General features: G+C 32.0%; 3 protein-coding genes across 6 annotated transcripts; 1 reads left to right on the top strand and 2 right to left on the bottom strand.

Moving 5' to 3' along the window:
- Positions 1-276: 276 nt before the first annotated feature.
- LOC126664726 (agamous-like MADS-box protein AGL81) lies at positions 277-1477 on the bottom strand. Its single transcript, XM_050357250.2, has one exon. The coding sequence runs from the start codon at positions 1218-1220 to the stop codon at positions 432-434; it is 789 nt and encodes a 262-aa protein (XP_050213207.1). The 5' UTR covers positions 1221-1477; the 3' UTR covers positions 277-431.
- A 4316-nt stretch (positions 1478-5793) lies between these two features.
- On the top strand, positions 5794-9187 carry LOC126685720 (probable galactinol--sucrose galactosyltransferase 6). Of its 4 annotated transcripts, none has more exons than XM_050379650.2 (6): positions 5794-5968; positions 6059-6105; positions 6195-7540; positions 7647-7856; positions 7944-8078; positions 8346-9187. In XM_050379650.2, the coding sequence occupies exons 1-6, from the start codon at positions 5839-5841 to the stop codon at positions 9031-9033; spliced, it is 2556 nt and encodes an 851-aa protein (XP_050235607.1). In that variant the 5' UTR covers positions 5794-5838; the 3' UTR covers positions 9034-9187. The 4 variants fall into 4 exon arrangements, with proteins under 4 accessions (XP_050235607.1, XP_050235615.1, XP_050235631.1 ...); XM_050379658.2 differs by having other exon boundaries at positions 5878-5968; positions 6066-6105; XM_050379674.2 differs by having other exon boundaries at positions 5878-5968; positions 6066-6105; positions 6187-7540.
- A 102-nt stretch (positions 9188-9289) lies between these two features.
- LOC126685740 (uncharacterized) lies at positions 9290-12569 on the bottom strand. Its single transcript, XM_050379688.2, has 7 exons — positions 12178-12569; positions 11950-12076; positions 11741-11857; positions 11031-11229; positions 10889-10934; positions 10314-10389; positions 9290-9763 (listed from the first exon to the last, which is right to left on the bottom strand). The coding sequence occupies exons 1-7, from the start codon at positions 12232-12234 to the stop codon at positions 9501-9503; spliced, it is 885 nt and encodes a 294-aa protein (XP_050235645.1). The 5' UTR covers positions 12235-12569; the 3' UTR covers positions 9290-9500.
- Between the last annotated feature and the right edge of the window lie 6428 nt (positions 12570-18997).

Below are 18997 nucleotides of genomic sequence, written 5' to 3'. Positions count from 1 at the left end.
ATATATTGGTTTCACATGCTATTTTATCTAGCATTTCTATTTCATTTAATTTATATTATTTAAAATGCTTTACTCTCTTGAATTTTTAAATTATTATATTACAAACTGTGAGTCTTTTTCTATAATATTAATTATATTCATAATTAACACATTTTATCAACTAATTCAAGTATCATATTAAAATAAGACTTCAAAAAAATAAAAGAAATCAAAACAATACTACATAATTTAATAAAAATGTTTTTTAAAAAATTTCAAAAAATATTAATTTGCGCGGCCATCGACCTAGTTTATATATAATAATCAGTTTTATACATTTCCAAAAACCAGAGATAACTTCATAACTCGTGCTACTCAACTCAGTAGCAATTAATAAACATCCAATTAGTACCAAACAAAAAAAGCTTCCAAATCTACCCGACTGCACTAAATTAGATTCCAACTATCTCACCATCCCACCAAAATCTGAGATCATTAAAATTTTTCATATTTTGTCCTGCTTCTACTGCCCCAAAACAAGAACTGTTGGTGCTGCCTCCAAACACATTATTACCATAAATACCCTCAGTCTTTGTAACTGCACGACTACCACCATTGAAGAAATTTGAACCATCCTCTGAGACGCTGCAACGGTTTTCTTGAGGCTGACGATTCTCAATGCACACAACATGTTTGTGAAATTGTTCCAATGGGGTTTTCCATTCAAAAGATGACACCGATGGGTTATTAGTGGATTCCACTTGTTTTGCTGCTAACTCAAGAGACGTTAGTTTTTCTTGATAACTCCTCGACTTTTCTTCAAGAAAATCAAGAAAACGAGTCAATTTGTGACCCGACAGTCCCTCAACATGTTTGGACAAGGTGTCGATAGTTGCATGTAGTTTGGTTTTCATCAACTGGGTTTTTTTCTTGAGAAGTTTGGCTTTCTTGTCCACCAAGAAATCAAAAAGATTGCGCTCTTTTTTTCTTGTTTTTTCAAATCCTTTATAACGCATAACAACATCTCTTACTTGTGCTTCATTCTCAGGCCAAATGTCAAGACTCCCGTCCGGACCATAACGTACGATGACGACGGAGACATCACATAACGTTTGAAGCTCGAGTGCTTTCTTCTTCAAAGTTGGACCTCTCTTCAAGAAACTTGCAGTTTGAGCCTGCTTGTCACCTCTCAAGACTTTAGTCATGAAATTCTGCTTTCGGGAGCCTATTCTTAGAGCCATTATTAGTTGAAATTGAAGAGGAGAAGTGGTGTTTGGGGGCGTATTTATAGTAAGAGAAGCACAGATTAATGACCGTTATAGTTTGTTTGTTTCCCACTTGTTTAAGGAAAGCTATGAAATGTATCTCGGTTTTAATGAAGTCGTTATAACCGTATCTTAAGTATTAATTACATTCGGTTGTTTTGGGGATTTTCATGTAACTAAACGTTTATAGAATCTTTGCAAATCTTTCTAATTAGCTGCCTCTGTTTTCAGAATGATTTTCATGTAACTAAACGTTTATAGAAATTTCCCTCCTTTCTTTTTTAGTTGTCCATTTAGTAAAATATATTTATCTCTAATTAGTTGTGCATTTAGAATTTTAATGTGATTTTAGCTATTATCTTCCAAATTTACCCATTCCTAATAAATGACTCCATATTTTCATTTGAAAAGCATTTATTAACTAATAGGGCTATAATAGTATTTTTCTTCATAATTTAAGACAAAAGGAGCATTATCTTGATATGTGTAATATTGGCTAAATGGACAACTAAAAAAGAACGGAGGGAGAAGCATTAACATTGTCAATTATTTACCACTTATCAATTCTCACAACATACTATATTATTGAGTAATAATAATTCTTGTATTATTGTGGATGTATCCTCATTTTCCAAGCAACGAGAAATTTGCATTTTGATGATAAAAAAACGATTTACGGATTCCGGGCATGGGACTGCCCCATACTTTCTTTCCCGAGTAATGATTATTTTATTGTCTTATTTCGTCCCCAGACAAAAGTCGACCTTTCCTTATCTATCCTCTTTTGTGACTATATTTTCCTATAAATTCTAGGCTTAATCACTCAAAAACCCCTCACCATTAACCCCTTTTGCAATTATAGACGTACGAGTTTTTTCAATTTTACAATATTTTACCCTTTTGTGTTTCAATTGCACCCCAAAGTATTAAATCAACCTCTTTTTACTTGAAAAAAAGTTTAAAATAGTCCTTCATTTTTATATAAATTCTAATTAAATGCTGATATTATTAAGGGTTAATTGCACATAAATTCACCAACTTTAACCTAATTTGTAATTACAACATAAACTTTCAAACTTGACAATGTTATCAACGAACTTTGCAATTTTGGCAAATCAATACACCGATCTAAAAAACACTGACGTGGACATTGTAATATACCGCCATGTGTCGTTGCATGATTGGTCGGTGTATCAATTTGCCAAAAAATGAAAGTTGGTTACTGACATTGCCAAGTTTTAAAGTTCGTATTGTAATTGCAAATTAGGTTAAAGTTTGTGATTTAATTTGCAACTAACCCTATTATTAATGATATAGAAAAGCCTTCTCCCCTACTAAAATAAAAAAAATTATTATTTAATTTATATTAATTATCAAGAAATTTTTAAAATCAAAACCGTTAAAAAACACCCTTTACATGAAATCGACTTACGGAAAAAATAAAAAACATTTTGCCGGAAAAAAACAATGGGTTTTCACCGACCCGCCGCAGCTCCTTCTGAGCTCCTTCTCAGTTTGAGAAGGAGTTGCTGCTCCTTTCTCCTTCTCAGATCTGAAGGAGGAGCAACAACTTCTTCTCCACTCTGGTCTCCGGCGGGTCGCGGTGGAACCGGTATACGGGGCCGGTGATGGAAATGGAAGCGGTTTTAATAATTTGGTTTTAATTTATTTAATTTTTAATAAAATTTAAAAATTTATTCAATAATTCATTTAAGACTTATTTGGAAATTTTAAAAGATTAAGGATTTATTTGTACTTTCTCAAATAAAAAAGAGTGATAATATCCTTCTATTTAGTTGTTTTGAATTTTTCATCCTTAAAGTAATTAAATTGAGAGAATTTTGAAATTTGGGGAACAATTGAAACATAAAAGGGTAAAATTGAAAAATTCATACGTCTGAGTATATTTGCAAAAAGGGATAAAGGTAGGGAATTTTTAAGTGATTAGGCCTGAATTCTATTCCAGTTTTTTCATTCGAGCACTTTATATTGTCTATCCCAATTAACTCAACAATTAGGTCCCTAAGGAGAGCAAAATTAAAAATGATGGATTAAAAGCTGCTGAGGTCGTATATTATGCTGGAATATTTACTCTTACAATTTCACAAAGTAAACTAATGGGTTGCTTACTTGCTTTAGTTAAATTTATATTGTTTGAAGCTGCATATACATTAATAATTTTAATAATTTTTTTATTAAACTTTATCCATTTTCATTTCTACACTAATTTTGAACCAAACAAAAAATGAAAACAATCATTCTCATTCCTTCTCATTCTGATTCCCATTCCCAACCTTAAACCAAACGGCCCCTAAGAGGTTACTATTTACGATGTATGATCTTCAAAGTATAGGCAGCAGAATCCAATATCGTGCAGATTATAAATGTTAAATTTGGGAACATAATTGAGTTTGACTCGGACTTTAAAATTTAAGTTTCACTCGACTTTAAAATTTAAAAACCAAAACTCGACTAGTAATATAATAAAGAATCGAGTTTGACTTGACTCTTAAAAAATTTATAAATTAATTTCTATTAAAAAAGTAAGGATATTCTTTAAAAAAAAATAGATTAACCAAAACTCGATTAAGCTCACAAGCCGAGTATCGTGATTCTCGAACTAAACTTAGTAATTAGCTTCAATAGTTTGAAATCAACTAACGCCGAATCAATTTCAATAAGATTTTGAGTTAATACCGAGTAAATCACAAGTTAGCTCTGATCGGTTACACTCCTAGTACTTAGATTCAACCACGCATTTGGTCGAATTTCTATGACATTTTTTCACTCAGCAGCCATTTGAAAACAATAAAAACAGATTGGATATAATAACCAATTAATAAGAGCCTCAAATTATTCACTTATTTCACAATTACAGCTTGATTCTGAGTCTCTGACTTTACACTTATCTACAATACAAACTACAGCCTTTGCATTTTAACTAGTTTCCTGGTTTGAATAAACTCAGTAGGCAATAAAATCCTGGTTTTGAAACAGTTGTTATTCATTGCAGCAGAAGAAGTACCTTTCCTATCAAATCTGTGAAATCTTTATTCTAGGAAGACTTGAATCCTGTCGCCGATGGTATCATTAAAATCCAATAATAACTTGCCACCGAATTCCCCAGCTGCATTATTCAAGAGTTCTTTGATGTTTACACCCCCTAAGGCTGTGTTAAAAATTGAGCAAAATAATCATTCATTCCAACAAAATTAATCTAAAACAATCCTTTTGAAAGATTCTTTTGGATGTTGATTTACCTGGAACAATGTTTGTGAAGGAAATAGCTATAGTGGCACACTTCAACTAATCAGAAATATTAAAATTCGACACGACAGTTAGCCATGAATATATATAGGAAGAAGCTATAAAATTTATATCTATGGTGGCACGCATTTGGAATTTTTAAGACTTCTAAGCAATTAGGGCATCAACAATGGTCCAGTTGTATGAGAGCAATGCATTAAATATAAAGTAAATTAATAATAAATGTGCTCAGACATGCCATAATCTTGTTAAATAACAAGATATGTAATACACATCACTCAAGTTGATAACCAAAATGGACTGCAATGTTTTGGCTACGAGGGTTGCTAATTAAAGTTTGTGTGAGAAATGTCTCTAGACTTATTTTGCACCAAATTTGACAACTTATCAGAGGAAATAGTAGATGTATAATAGTACTGTAAATCTGTAACAGCACCGGAAGTGGAAAGATACTCACAGGAATCCATCTTTTCCAGTTATTTTGACTCTCAATGTCCGAGAAAAGGGATCTCTTGAAGCATCTGCACCAGAGCCACTGTATACATCAGGTGTTATGACTTCATGCAACAACAGGATCTTGAGAACTTTGACTTCTCTGTTCTGTATCTTGTGGAGTACTCCGTTGTCCACCATATATATTACTGCTGGCTGGTGAATAACCTATATTATGACAGTTAGCAACAGGTAATGGCAACCTCTATTGTCTTTAAAACTTTTGCATTAGCGGGTTGATAGACAACAAATTAGAAAATAACGAGCTTACAGTAGCACTAGATGCAGGAAAAAAATGGAGATAACATATGCAGCTAAATTCAAAAGCTTGGTTTGAAATGAGTTCCTGAGAATGAGAATAAAGTCTGACCTCCGAACTGGAAGAATATCTGGACTTAAATTACATGTAAAATGTTCACAAGGCTCAGTACATAATCTTTTAGTGAATTTAGGAAGTACTAGAACATAAGCTTCTGAAACCAATAACCTTGTCTTGCAGGTTGGGTTTGTAATTTGGTCCACTTTAGTTCCATACTCAAGACTCTGCTTTTATCATTGGTCCACTCTAGTATTTCCAAATACTAGAACTGGTAATACACGTGTCACTACGATACATGATTTCACAAAGAACCGTGAAACCTCAGGTGAAGGAAGCATGTACTATTATTCCAAAAAGAGATTATGGATTGGTACAGCATGGATCCGGCGTGGCAATGTTATCTGCCGTTGGATAAAATGAGCCAATAGTTAAAGCTTCAGAACTAAATAATTTTGGATTGAGAAGAAAAGAAAATTACTTACACGCAAAACAAACAGACAATTCAAAGAAAAAAAAATGGTATTAAATCTCCAATCTGCAACTATAAATACACGACAATTGTCCCTTGTACCTTCGATTCAATCATCAATTACTTTCTCACTTAACATCTCAACACCAATCAAGAACAAATCTTATCTCTCTTCTGGTATTTTAATTTTTTCAAACTTGATTTTTTCTGTTTGGCTGTCAAGAAAATTTAAAAAAGCTGCTGATTGTTTTCATTTTTGTTTTGCAGCTTGCAGGTCTTCATCGAATCGATCTATTTCATTGCTCTCATTTAAGGTACTTATTCTAATTTTAGTTTGCGAATCAGAGTTAAATTGATAGCTGAGTTTTAGTGTTCTGTTATTACAAGTTATTTAGCATTGCAGAAAACCAACGTGGAATCACCTCTGAAAAAGGAAGACAAAGAAGAACAGCCGGAGACAATGACGATTAAGCCGACGGTTTGGATTTCTGATCGGAAACTAATCGTGAAAGATCGGACGATCTTGACCGGACTACCGGACAATATAATAGCAACATCAGGGCCGGTGGACGGAGTGTTTCTCGGAGCTGTATTTGAACAAGAAAACAGCCGTCACGTAGTACCGTTAGGTACTTTACGAGACGTCCGGTTCATGGCATGTTTCCGGTTCAAACTATTTTGGATGGCGCAAAAAATGGGAGATCACGGCAAGGATATTCCGTTAGAAACTCAGTTTTTAATGGTGGAGACTAAGAATGGGTCCCATCTTGAATCAGACGGTGGAAATGAAGAGAATCAGATTATCTATACGGTTTTCCTACCTCTGATTGAAGGTTCATTTAGAGCTTGTTTGCAGGGAAATATTGACGATGAGCTTGAGCTCTGTTTGGAGAGTGGTGACGTGGATACTAAAGCGTCGTCGTTTAGTCACTCTCTTTTTATTCACGCCGGTACTGATCCGTTTAGTACTATAACAGAAGCTGTTAGAGCTGTTAAGTTGCACTCGAAGACGTTCCGTCAACGGCATGAGAAACAATTGCCTGCAATAGTTAATTATTTTGGATGGTGCACCTGGGATGCTTTTTACCAAGAAGTAACACAAGAAGGTGTAGAATCTGGGTTAAAGAGTTTATCCGACGGTGGGACTCCTCCAAGATTTGTGATCATCGATGATGGATGGCAATCAGTCGGTGGAGATTCACCAAAAGACGAAAGCAAATCGCAGCCGTTGCTTAGGCTGACTGTAATAAAAGAAAACGAAAAGTTTCAGAAGAAAGACGATCCAACGGTGGGGATAAAGAACATAGTAAACATAGCAAAAGATAAATACGGGTTAAAATACGTATACGTATGGCATGCAATCACAGGATACTGGGGTGGGGTCCATCCAGGGGTTAAGGGGATGAAGGAATATGGTTCGTTGATGAAATATCCGACGGTGTCAAAAGGGGTGATGAAGAATGAACCAACATGGAAAAGTGATCCGCTGGCTGTGCAGGGATTAGGTTTGATGAATCCTAGAAAAGTTTATAAATTCTATAATGAGTTGCATAGTTATCTAGCGTCTGCGGGTATAGATGGAGTTAAGGTGGACGTGCAGTGTATATTGGAAACTTTGGGCGGTGGCTTAGGAGGAAGGGTAGAATTGACTAAGCAATATCATGAAGCTCTTGATTCTTCTGTTGCTAGGAATTTCCCTGATAATGGGTGCATTGCTTGCATGAGTCATAATACTGATGCATTATACTGGTAATTTTTTTTTACTTAATTTGCTAACAAATCATTTTACGTTTCTCATATTTTGAAAAAAATTAATGCCGGCTTTGATTTAATGTTTTGCGGCCGTATGGCACAGTTCGAAACAGACGGCTGTAGTGAGAGCATCGGATGATTTCTTCCCAAAGGACCCCGTGTCGCACACAATCCATATAGCAGCTGTGGCATACAATAGTGTGTTTCTAGGAGAATTTATGCAAGCAGATTGGGACATGTTCCATTCACTCCATCCTGCGGCTGAATATCATGCTTCAGCTAGAGCTATTAGCGGTGGTCCGATCTATGTCAGGTACATATGGATGTCATATACTATAGTGCAATCTTGATGTTATTCGTGTGTTAGATCAGTGAATCTGATGAATGCTTTTATGACCAGTGATGAGCCTGGGAAGCATGATTTTAATGTGCTGAAGAAGCTTGTTTTGCCTGATGGGTCTGTGCTTCGTACCCGTTTGCCTGGCCGCCCAACCCGTGACTGTTTGTTCTCTGATCCAACTCGCGACGGTGATAGGTAAGAGCAATTAGCCAAGTAGATAACTCTTTCTTGAAGGGTGTTATATACCACGCAAACAGAAACGCCGAAATGAAAAATATGAAACAAAAAATGGCTGAACAATATATTTTATATTAGAATTTTAGAGTTTCAAAAGTGTTACAGAAACAAAAACAAAACATTGAACTGTAGGACTCGAAAATTTTCCGTGCAATATAGGATATTAGCATAGAAAGTTTTACGTTCTGTATATTTCCTTACCAGAAATTTGTGTTTGATTGGCAGCTTGTTGAAGATATGGAATATGAACAAATACACAGGCGTCTTAGGAGTTTACAATTGTCAAGGAGCAGCTTGGAACAATGTTGAAAGAAAGAACACATTCCACGAAATAAAATCTGAGGCATTAACAGGTGCCATCAAGGGTTGCGATGTCGATCTCATTGCTGAAGCAACTACCGAATCTAACTGGAATGGCGACTCCGCTGTTTACTGTCATCGGACTACTGAGCTTATTACTCTCCCTTACAATGCATCCCTACCAGTGTCCCTCAAAGTCCTTGAGCATGACATATTCACAGTAACACCCATTAAGGTGTTAGCACCTGGGTTCAGCTTTGCACCCTTGGGGCTCATTGCCATGTATAATGCTGGTGGTGCCATCGAAGGGCTTAAGTATGAAGTGAAAGAAGGTGCGCAATTGTCGGAGATAGACGAGGGTTACAAGGGTGAAACAAGCGTAGTGTGCAATGAGAGAGTGGATAATTTGAGTAATGAATTAGTTGGGAAAGTATATATGGAGGTTAGAGGGTGTGGCAAATTTGGTGCTTACTCATCGACTAAGCCAATGAAGTGCATTGTCGATCACAATGATGTTGATTTCGAGTATGATTCTTCTTCTGGTATGGTTACGTTTAGCTTGGATAACTTGCCTGAGGAAGGTAAACTTCATGTTGTTGAGGTTGATGTATAGATAATAACATTTGTTAGGTTAGACTGAAAAAGCTGGAGTTGGGTATTAGTTTGGGAGAATTGTAGTTTTTTCCTCCCTTTGGATTGCTTTGCCTGTAATGTTATCTGCTATTTTAAGGGGAAGATCCAATAAAGTTATATCTAGACTTGTAGTTTTTGAGGCCTAAAACCAACCTGCAACTTCAAGTGTTGCTCTTGCACCATTGTTGCTATTTGCAATCACACAACCCCTAACATTAGAGCTAAAAGACATCACATGATAAACTAGTTTAAGAAATATAAATTTCACGTTCAATTACATGCAGATGAGATCATTCTACAATAATATATAAATCTATTCAAAGTTCACAAAGTTAATATGGGAATTCATAAAGTGGGTTTGAAGTATAAAACATTTTCCCAATTCCCTTGATTCCTTGAAAATGTTGCATTTTCAGTTCCACTGATACATCCCTAATTCTCTTGTCTCTATCCTTGTGGCTCTTCTTCATATAGTTGCAATTCTAATTGACGACTAAAATCATCATTATCGCCGTCCTCATTTTCCTCTTTATGGTTTTGATGCTGCTGTTCTTGTTCTTGAGCTGGATGCTGATACAATCCTGTCTGCTGGTAGAACATTTCTTTCTGTACATTCCAGTTCCCTCCGATGTTATCCATTACATCTCCAATAAATTCCTTATCATCTGATATGTGCTGTATGTCCTCTACGTTCACCACCTTACCCGCCTCTTTAAAAAAAATTAAGAAGAAATGAATTGATAAATAAGAACATAATAGAGAAAGCTTAAAACTACTTTGACAAACAGAACGATGAGCGCAAGTTATGATGAGAACTCAACTACTTGAAGTTCAGGTGGCTACAAAATAATGTCGACAAAATAATTAAAGATAAACTTTTCAGGTTTAAATCTTGAGATTTCAAAAAAGAAAATTCCTAACTGAAACAAATTGCAGAAATGACCCAAAAAAAAAATGAAGAAACTTAAAGCAGCTCAGGATGCAACAAGTGAAATCGGAAAATTCCAAACCAGCTCAGAATTAAACAACTCCAAAACCTCCTTCAAAATTTGGCTTATAGTAAAATTACACAGCTGAAAGCTTGTCAAACTATTTTCCTAGGTAAATTTAAATTTGGATATAAGCACTAGCAATAATAAGTAACTCTCCTGAGCAGCACTGATATTGGTTTGCTCAGACAAATACAAAATAATTTGACGAAAATGATGCTTAATCGCAGTAAAAACCGCTGCTACTTGGGAGTTAACTGGGAAAAGTTACCTTGGATGGCTTGCTTCTTGGCCTTTGCATACTCTGCTGACATTTTTTTCATTGTATGAAGATCAAATTTGTTACCCTGTAAATGAGGCAATAAAAAATTAAATGAAACGCTGCTTAATCCACAAGCTTATTCAAAGAGAAAAAAGAAAAACTTATCACTGATTTTTTTTATATATATCATTGGCGCCTAATTATTTAAAGATCATTTCAAAGTCTTCCTCCCGGTATATTGGCCTATAGAAACTAGATTAAAATATCTTCACTGTTGCTTTCAGTATTCAGTTATATGACTACTTATATAACCAGTTAGTAAATTAACTATAACATTGAAGGAGAAAAACTGCATGCACCGCGTAAGACTAATATAAGTGAGACATCTAAGTTTAATTGGAATTGGAATGAATACTTGCTGGACTAAATGAGTGAGACGTCTAAATAAGCTCAGGGGAAAAAAAATAGAGTAGAATCTTGATTACATGTATCATCACACACTATCAAGTTCCCATATTTGGACTATGCATTTGCCAATTTTCTCTATAAAGTATAAACATATTGGTTGTGGTCAAATCACTTACCAAGTCCATGTGGAGGAACTGTTTAAGGCGAGTCTCGGGAATTAATCTGCAAGAAGAAAGCAATAAGCAAATAAAAGATGCAGAGGTTACATGAAATTATGATATGCTCAAGCTAGAGGAGAAAATTAGGTTAGAAGATTACTTTTTATATGCATGCTGGACGCGATCATTTTGCAGCTGCGTGAGTTCGTCCACTAATTGGGTAGTAGAGCCTTCATTTATGTCCACAGCGCCAAAAAGAAACATGTTATTTTCTAGCATTCTACTGACCAAACTGATAACATCTTTTATACCCTGAGCTTTTGCATCAATCACAAGCTGCGTAAGTTTATTTAGCTCTCCTGCGAGGTTATGCATGGAATGAGATTCCAAGAAAGAGAGGGAGTAAAACAAATAAAAGCGCATTTTAGCAAACTATGTCACTGGAGTCAATGACCTTTTTTAGAAAATCTCCAAAATTTATAAAGGAAAAAACAAATTCAATTGTGTACCACCCAATTCATAGCTTCAGATAGAAGAAAATCCTTAAGCATGTTCAGATTGTTGAAGGACCTAAAATTAATCAATGAAAAGAAAATCAATCATAGTTCATACACACATTTCAACTATTACAAAGAAACCTTGGCCACTTCCGCTGATGATGGTCTGAAAACAATCCACGCAACACATCTCAAGTAAAATAGTTCACGGCAATCAATTATTAAAAAGAATTAAGGACTTCATAAAATGAGACAACAGTGGAGCAATGTTCCAACTAAACTCAATTAAGCTTTAATTACAAACTACTAAGATACACATTATGCTGTCGAGTTGTCAATTAAAAAGTTCGATGCAGTAGCCTGAGGAACATACCAAGAGATATATAGATTCTTAAAGGAGGCTTGAATGGTTGAGTTTCATGTAAGCAGTAAAGGCAATACAAGCCGCCTAATCTTCGAGACAAAGGAGCATTACTGCTCACCATGTAACCTGTGTATCATCAAAACAAGTTCGTAAATCGCAGAACATAAACTTATAACTTCTGATTAAATTAAAAGCATAAATTGAATAAATTAGGTTACCAATTGAATGAGCATAAAGAGATTGCATAAACAAGGACAATTTGCTAGAAGGCATAGCATCAAATATGTAACTGAACCTTCTAGAAAACCAAACTTTCTTCATTTCAGCAAATTTTGTTAACTCATTCTACACGCAAAATTCACAGCTATTAGTCAAATAATAAAACAATCAAAAACAGCTAAAAATAGAATTAAAAAAAATGAAAGGATTAAGTAGAAAATAGTTACCTCACCGAACTCATTAAGAAGCTCGTCGATGTCTTGCTTGAACGGAGATAGACTCATTGAGAGCTGCAGATTCTTCCAACTAATAGAAACGCTCAATCGCAAGAATTGATACTAAAGTTTTAATTTCGACGTCAGCCATTGCATACAGCGGTGGTGATGGTGGCGTAATCTGTAGTAACCAGGGGCCGATCTACGTTAAGGTTAGGGTAGGCTAGAGCCCGGGCTGCCGAAGAAAAATTACAGGTCGGAGATTTGGAGCGACGAAGGCATGGCATGTTGAAGTTTCAGATTCTCTGGTTTACCAGAAGGAAGAAACTTTAAAAGGAACGACATCGTTTCTTTTATTTTTTTCAATTATGAAGGGCCAAATAACTTAAAAATAATTAGAAAAGGGCCTCAATGGCCTTGTAATAAACTGGTCTTAGACTCGTTTGTTCCTTTGCATCAGTTATTTTCCTCCAACACCACATTTAAAGAGAGAATTAATTTGAGAAAATTAGGAAAACTACTCTATTTCTAAAAATAATATGATTTTCTACCTCAACAAAAAAATAATAGAGAAAATACCTCACTCTTTTAATATTATTATTTTTATACTCTAACACATTTTTTAATTATTATAATACCTATTTCTTATTATTTTTTTACTTTGACTCTATTTTTTTTACTCACTTTCAACAGTAACCTCAATCAAAATTAATTTAGTAATACACAGCAAAATTATGGTGAAGGTTCTTCTTCGTCTTCTTTTGATTTAACAAATCTCTCTCAGGTACTGAATAATACTGTTGTTACCGCTGCTTACTCCAAAACTACGACGTCTTTTGACTTAAAAAAACCTCTCTGAAGCAGGCGACGGAGTATATGTATCGCCGGTATCCGCAGCGACAAGAAACAGATCGGAATGACGTCGTGTTGCGAGAACAAACAACGCTTGTTTCTTCGACGAGTATTTGAGAGTGCGTTTAGAGAGTATAAAAACGAGGAAAAATATCAGAGAAAAATGGATTCAGCAGTTGGATTTAGAAATTGATGAGTCGAAACGGAAATCAATCAAAAAAAAGATGGTGATGGCGATGCCAACGCCGGTGCCGATGAAGATGTCGGTGCCAATATTGACGATGATGAGTATTCGTCGGCGTTTTGTGTTGATGACTAGAAAAAGAAACGGTTTAACTGTTTTTTTGACAATAACTGGGAGTTGTATTATTGTTAAACAACCGGATGATCTTGTTTCCAGAAACTCAATTTAATGAGACTAATTGTTCTTCGATTGTAATCGTTTGTTTTAATTTTTGAGTGAACATTAGTTTATTTGAACTGTTAATAGTGTTTAATTGAAATTAAACAGAGAATAATTGAATTAAATGAAGTGAATTAGTATAAATAAGCATAAATGTTAAACAGAGAAACTGAAGGGATAAATGAATGGCCATAAAAAAATTGCAGGAATCGTGTATGGGGAAGATGAAGCTATATTTGAAAGCTTGTTTTTTCCAGTTCTCTGTTAAAGTAAGTTCTTTTCCCACCATATTTGCACTCAATTAAAAAACTATTATTATTATATTGAGTATGGTTATGATATACTCACGCATTAGGATATAAAATGATAATGTTATAATAAAATAATGTTTGATTATCAGTCGTTATCATTACATTATTATATCGTTATCATAACACTGCAAAAAAATATTATGTAAAAAATAATCTTTATCATATCAATATCATAATATTATCATGTCGTTATCATAATATTGTCATATGATATCGAGATGATAATGTTTTTATGGTACCTATATGATAATGTTATGATAACTATATGATAATGTATATGATAAAATTATCATGTCGGTATCCCTATATTATCATGTCGTTATCATAATACTACACTATGATAACATTATGATAATTAGATGATAATGAAGTATGATAAGATTATGATAATATACGTAAATTTTTTACAAAAGGATTTCATGATAATAGTATGATAATGTTATGATAACTTTATAATAACAGAATAAAATCATAATAATTTTAAGCCTATGATAATACTATGATAAGCCTATGATAATATTATGATAAGACTATGATAATACTATAATAAAACTATGATAATATTATAATAATAAAAATATGATAAGGTTATGATAAAGTACGAAAAATAATTTTGCGTAATGAATTTATAATAATATTATGGTGAAGTTATGATGTTATTATGAAAAAATTATGTAATTTAGCATAAATTACATAAAATAAATTGCAAAAATAATAAAAAAATATATGCTAATGCTATGATAATATTACGATAAGGCTATAATAATATTATGATAATCTTAAGATAATATTTACGATAGGATAATTTAAAAAATAATAATAATTTATTATTATCATAATATATAATTAGTATGTCTTTTAGAAAAATATTAATAATTTTATCCAGTTTAAATAAATTTTTAAATTTATCATCGATAGACTAAAATATTAAATAAATAGTAGCACATAATTTAAAATTCATAAAAAATTAATTTTTTTAATTTAAAAATTTATTTATAAAAACGAAAGAAGTTTATATTTAAACAAATAAAAAGAAATGTCAAAAGTATTATAAATTTTAAATTTTTGTAATCTGTGTTTCATTCAAAGAAGAAGGAAAAAAGAATTGAATGAAAAGGTAAGTTTATTTGTGGTCATGAAAAGGTAAGTTTAGTGAATTTGTGGTCAGGTTTGACACGCGGAGACAGAAAGAAAGAAAGAGAGAGAATAAACTTGTGGTTAGGTTTCACACGGAGAGAGAGAAAGATGCACAGTTGTGCGTGAGAGAGAGTCTATTATATAAATAGAGTAAGATTCTAAAAAATTAGACTTGAAGAGTAAAAACCTTAAGATGGCCAAATCATGGAGTATTTTTGTTGACTTTTCCTTACTGAGGTATAAATTCAAATTATTTTCTTTTTTTAGGTAAATATATAAATCTCTCAAACCAAAACCCAAGAAATAGAGTCACCATCTAACATTTACATATTAGAAAAATTAGGATAAATACTCCATTTTTAAAAATAATTTAATTTCCTACCTCAATAAAAAAAAATTAAAAAAAATACCTCACATTTTTATTGTTTTTATTTTTTTACTCTAACAAATATTTATATTATAATTATACCTAAATTTTATTATTATTTTACTCCAGTTATAATTTTTTTACTCTCAAGTGACAACTAATAACAACTGTCATTATTTTCTTTTTTCTCTCTCTCCTCTCTCCTCTTCTTCTTCTTCTCCTTCTTCTCTTCTTCTCTGTTTTCTTCGCCATTCCTTTTCTTCTTCTTCTTCTTTTTTTCTTCTTCTTTATTTCTTCTGTTCTTCTTCACTGTTACTTCATCGGTCGTCGTCGCTCCGCCATCACTCAACCGTCGCTCCGCCATCACTCAGCCTTCGCTCCGCCGTTCTTTTCATATTTGATTTTAATTTTTCTTAAATTTGTGGTGATTAATACGATTTATATTAATTTTTATATCTAAATAAATTACTCTTTGATTTTCTCAATTTTAGATTTCAAAATCTGCATGAAAAACGATTTTGTGATGAAAAAATGATTTTCTGCACAAAAAACGATTTTTCTGCACAAAAACAGCATCTGATTATCATATGAGTATCACTGCATTATCATAATATTATCATAACACTGCAGAAAAAAATGATTTTTTTTAAGACAACGTCTGATTATCATATGAGTATCACTATATTATCATGTTGTTATCATGACACTGCAAGAAAAAAATAATTTTCTGGAGAAAATAATGTTTGATTATCATATTGTTATCATAAGATACCGAGATGATAATATCTATGGTACATATATGATAATATTATGATAATATCTATGATTATGTTATGATAAAATAATGTCTGATTATCATGTCAATATCACTACATTATCATGTCGTTATCGTAACACTGCAGTATGATAATTAAATGATAATGAAGTATGATAAGATTATGATAATTGTATGATAACCTACGAAAAAAATAAATTATATAAATGTTTATGATAACCAGATGATAACGGAGTAAAATCATAAATATTTTTATACCCAGAGTGAAAGCATAAATCTGGAAAAAACATGAGGTATTTTTTGTAACTTTTTCGTGTTGAGGTATAAAGTACAAATATATTCATTTTTGGAGTAAATACCTAAATTTCCCAATTAATTTTCAATTTCAAACCAACCCAACAATTCTTAATCTAACCCAACAATTATAAAATCTCTATTAAATTCTCCCTTTTTTTATTTCATAACCCAATTCCAAATATTTAATCTATTTTTTTAATTCTTTAACCTAAATTAAATATCTTTAACATATGCCATCAAGAATTAACAATTCTAATAATATTCTGATTTTTTAAAAAATCAATCTACTTTCAATTTTGAATAGGTTTACTTTTACTTTGTTGTGTATTTTTTATATAAATTTATTTCATTTATTTCATTTATATAATAATTTTATTAAAGTATAATTTTAGATAATTTAAATTGATTTAATCATTGAAAAGTGAAATAATTGGTTAGACTACAAAAAATAAGTAAATTTATCTTTCTATAATTAATTTTTTTATATTGATTGATGAATTTTGATTTTCGTATACTTTTTATAAATATTTCAAAAAATGTCGTAACAGAAACTAATCAATTTTTTTATGAACAAAAGCTAATCAAAAATTAGTTTAGAAGGATATTGTACTATTTACTATTATTTTTTATGAACATCAATTTTATGCAAAAATGATATTTTATAGTTATTAGCTGTATCGTTTAGCCGGGGCTGAAAAGAATTCCTGGATCCGCCACTGGTAGTAACGGTTGTGGTGGTGGCAGCCGTTTCGGAGGAGAAGAGTGTTTGAGCTTTCGCGGTAGGTAAAAAATAGTATTTGGTTTAAAATAAGATTATTTATATAGATTGTGAATTTTCAGTTTCAAATTAAATTTGTAAACTACATGTAGTCGGTTCTAAACAAACACTAAATATTTTTTTTTCTTTTTATTATGGACGAGACTAGAGAGAAAATTTAACCGTTGGTAAATGATTATTTAATAATGTTATTTGAAAAACAAAATATTTTTAAAATATCTCATTTTGAAGAGTGTTTATTTCATATATTGGCTGTGTCATGTCATATTTACGACAAGCTAATGAGCATTTGCGATAGATTTTTTTAAAATTATTATTTAACTTTTTTATCATTAACTTTTCACATGGCTAACGCATCATTAATTTGCTGCACGGGTGACATGACACAACAGTTGCGTACAATAATTTTTCTATTTTGAAACATATTTACAATAAATTTATCCATTTTTTTTATAATATCATACTCTACACTAATCACAAACAAATTTACAAAAATACCTACTATTTATATCAGTCTTATCTCATTTTAGAATATTTTAATAGCACACTCATTTTTCTCTCTTTTTCTTATAATTTTCTCCTTTTTTTTCTTTTTTTCCGTTTGATTTTTCATTTGTCTATTTCGGCTGCATTTCGTTCGTCTCTTCCATTCGTTTTTTCGTTCGCGCTTCCATTCGTCTACTTCCGATGAATTTCTCGTTTCTTCCAGTCGCTTTTGCGTTCGTCTCTTCAATTCGCGTTTTTCCGTTCATCTCTTCCGTTCGCGCTATGAATTTTTCGACATCGCTTTTAGATCTTTTGTAATTTTTAGGTTTTTGTGTTGATTTAAACATTTTGTAAATAAATTATTGTCGATCTATGATTTTTTTTGTTTATAAAATAATTATATTATTCATATAATTATGTTGTCTTTCTCTTGTTCATAAATTTGTTTATTTATTTTAATGGTACTGATTTTGTATAGAATGAATTGATTTATGGTGTATTTGCAGTGTTTCTATAATATATTTACGTTATAGTGTATTTTTGATGTATTTATAGTGTATTTCTAGTGTTTTTTTTATTTCTGCCGTTTTTTAGCATATATGTGGTGCATTTACAGTTTTTATGGTGTATTTGCAGTGTTTTTATGATATATATATCATAAAAAAACACTCCAAAAACACCACAAATATACTATATATACACTATTTTTACACTATAAAAACACCATAGTTACATTTCAATAACACTATAATACACTATGATATGCCACAACTACACTGAAAAATACGATAAAATAATAACAAAAAAACAAAAAAAATCTATAAAAATAGAGAATAAATCATTAAAAAGTGAAAAAAAAGGTATTTGTAAAATTTAAAAAAACAAAAAGATATTTTTCGTAATAAAAAGATTAAAAAAGTAAAGACAAAAAAAATATAAAATTGTAAATAAAAAAGAAAATAGTGTAGTGTAAGAAATTTCCTTAATTCAATTTTTTTTTTCAAAGAAGATTTATTCATTCATTTATGAGATTAAAATACAAATAAGAAAGGGCTTAATACATAGTTTGACCCCTGAATTTGTACCCTTTTACCCATCTAACCTCCAAACTTATTGTACCCTTTTGCATATTTATCAAGTTCAGGGGTCAAATCGGATTATTTGACAAGTTTATAGGTTCGATAGGTGAGACGTTAAGTTTAGGGGTTAGATGGGTAAAAGGGTACAAGTTCAGAGGTCAAAATATGTATTAAGCGAATAAGAAAGTCATCATACAACCAGCCTTATGAACATTAAAACTATCCGAATTTTTATTTATTAAATAAAATAATATAAATATGAAGATATAAGCAAGAATGTTAATCGAATTGGAAATAATCAAGCCGAAATTCCGCGAAAGGTAGTCAATTAGACTCTCAATGATGAA

This window comes from Mercurialis annua, linkage group LG1-X, assembly GCF_937616625.2.
Source record: "Mercurialis annua linkage group LG1-X, ddMerAnnu1.2, whole genome shotgun sequence".
NCBI classification, from domain to species: domain Eukaryota; kingdom Viridiplantae; phylum Streptophyta; class Magnoliopsida; order Malpighiales; family Euphorbiaceae; genus Mercurialis; species Mercurialis annua.
This window is presented reverse-complemented; position numbering and strand designations above follow the sequence as displayed.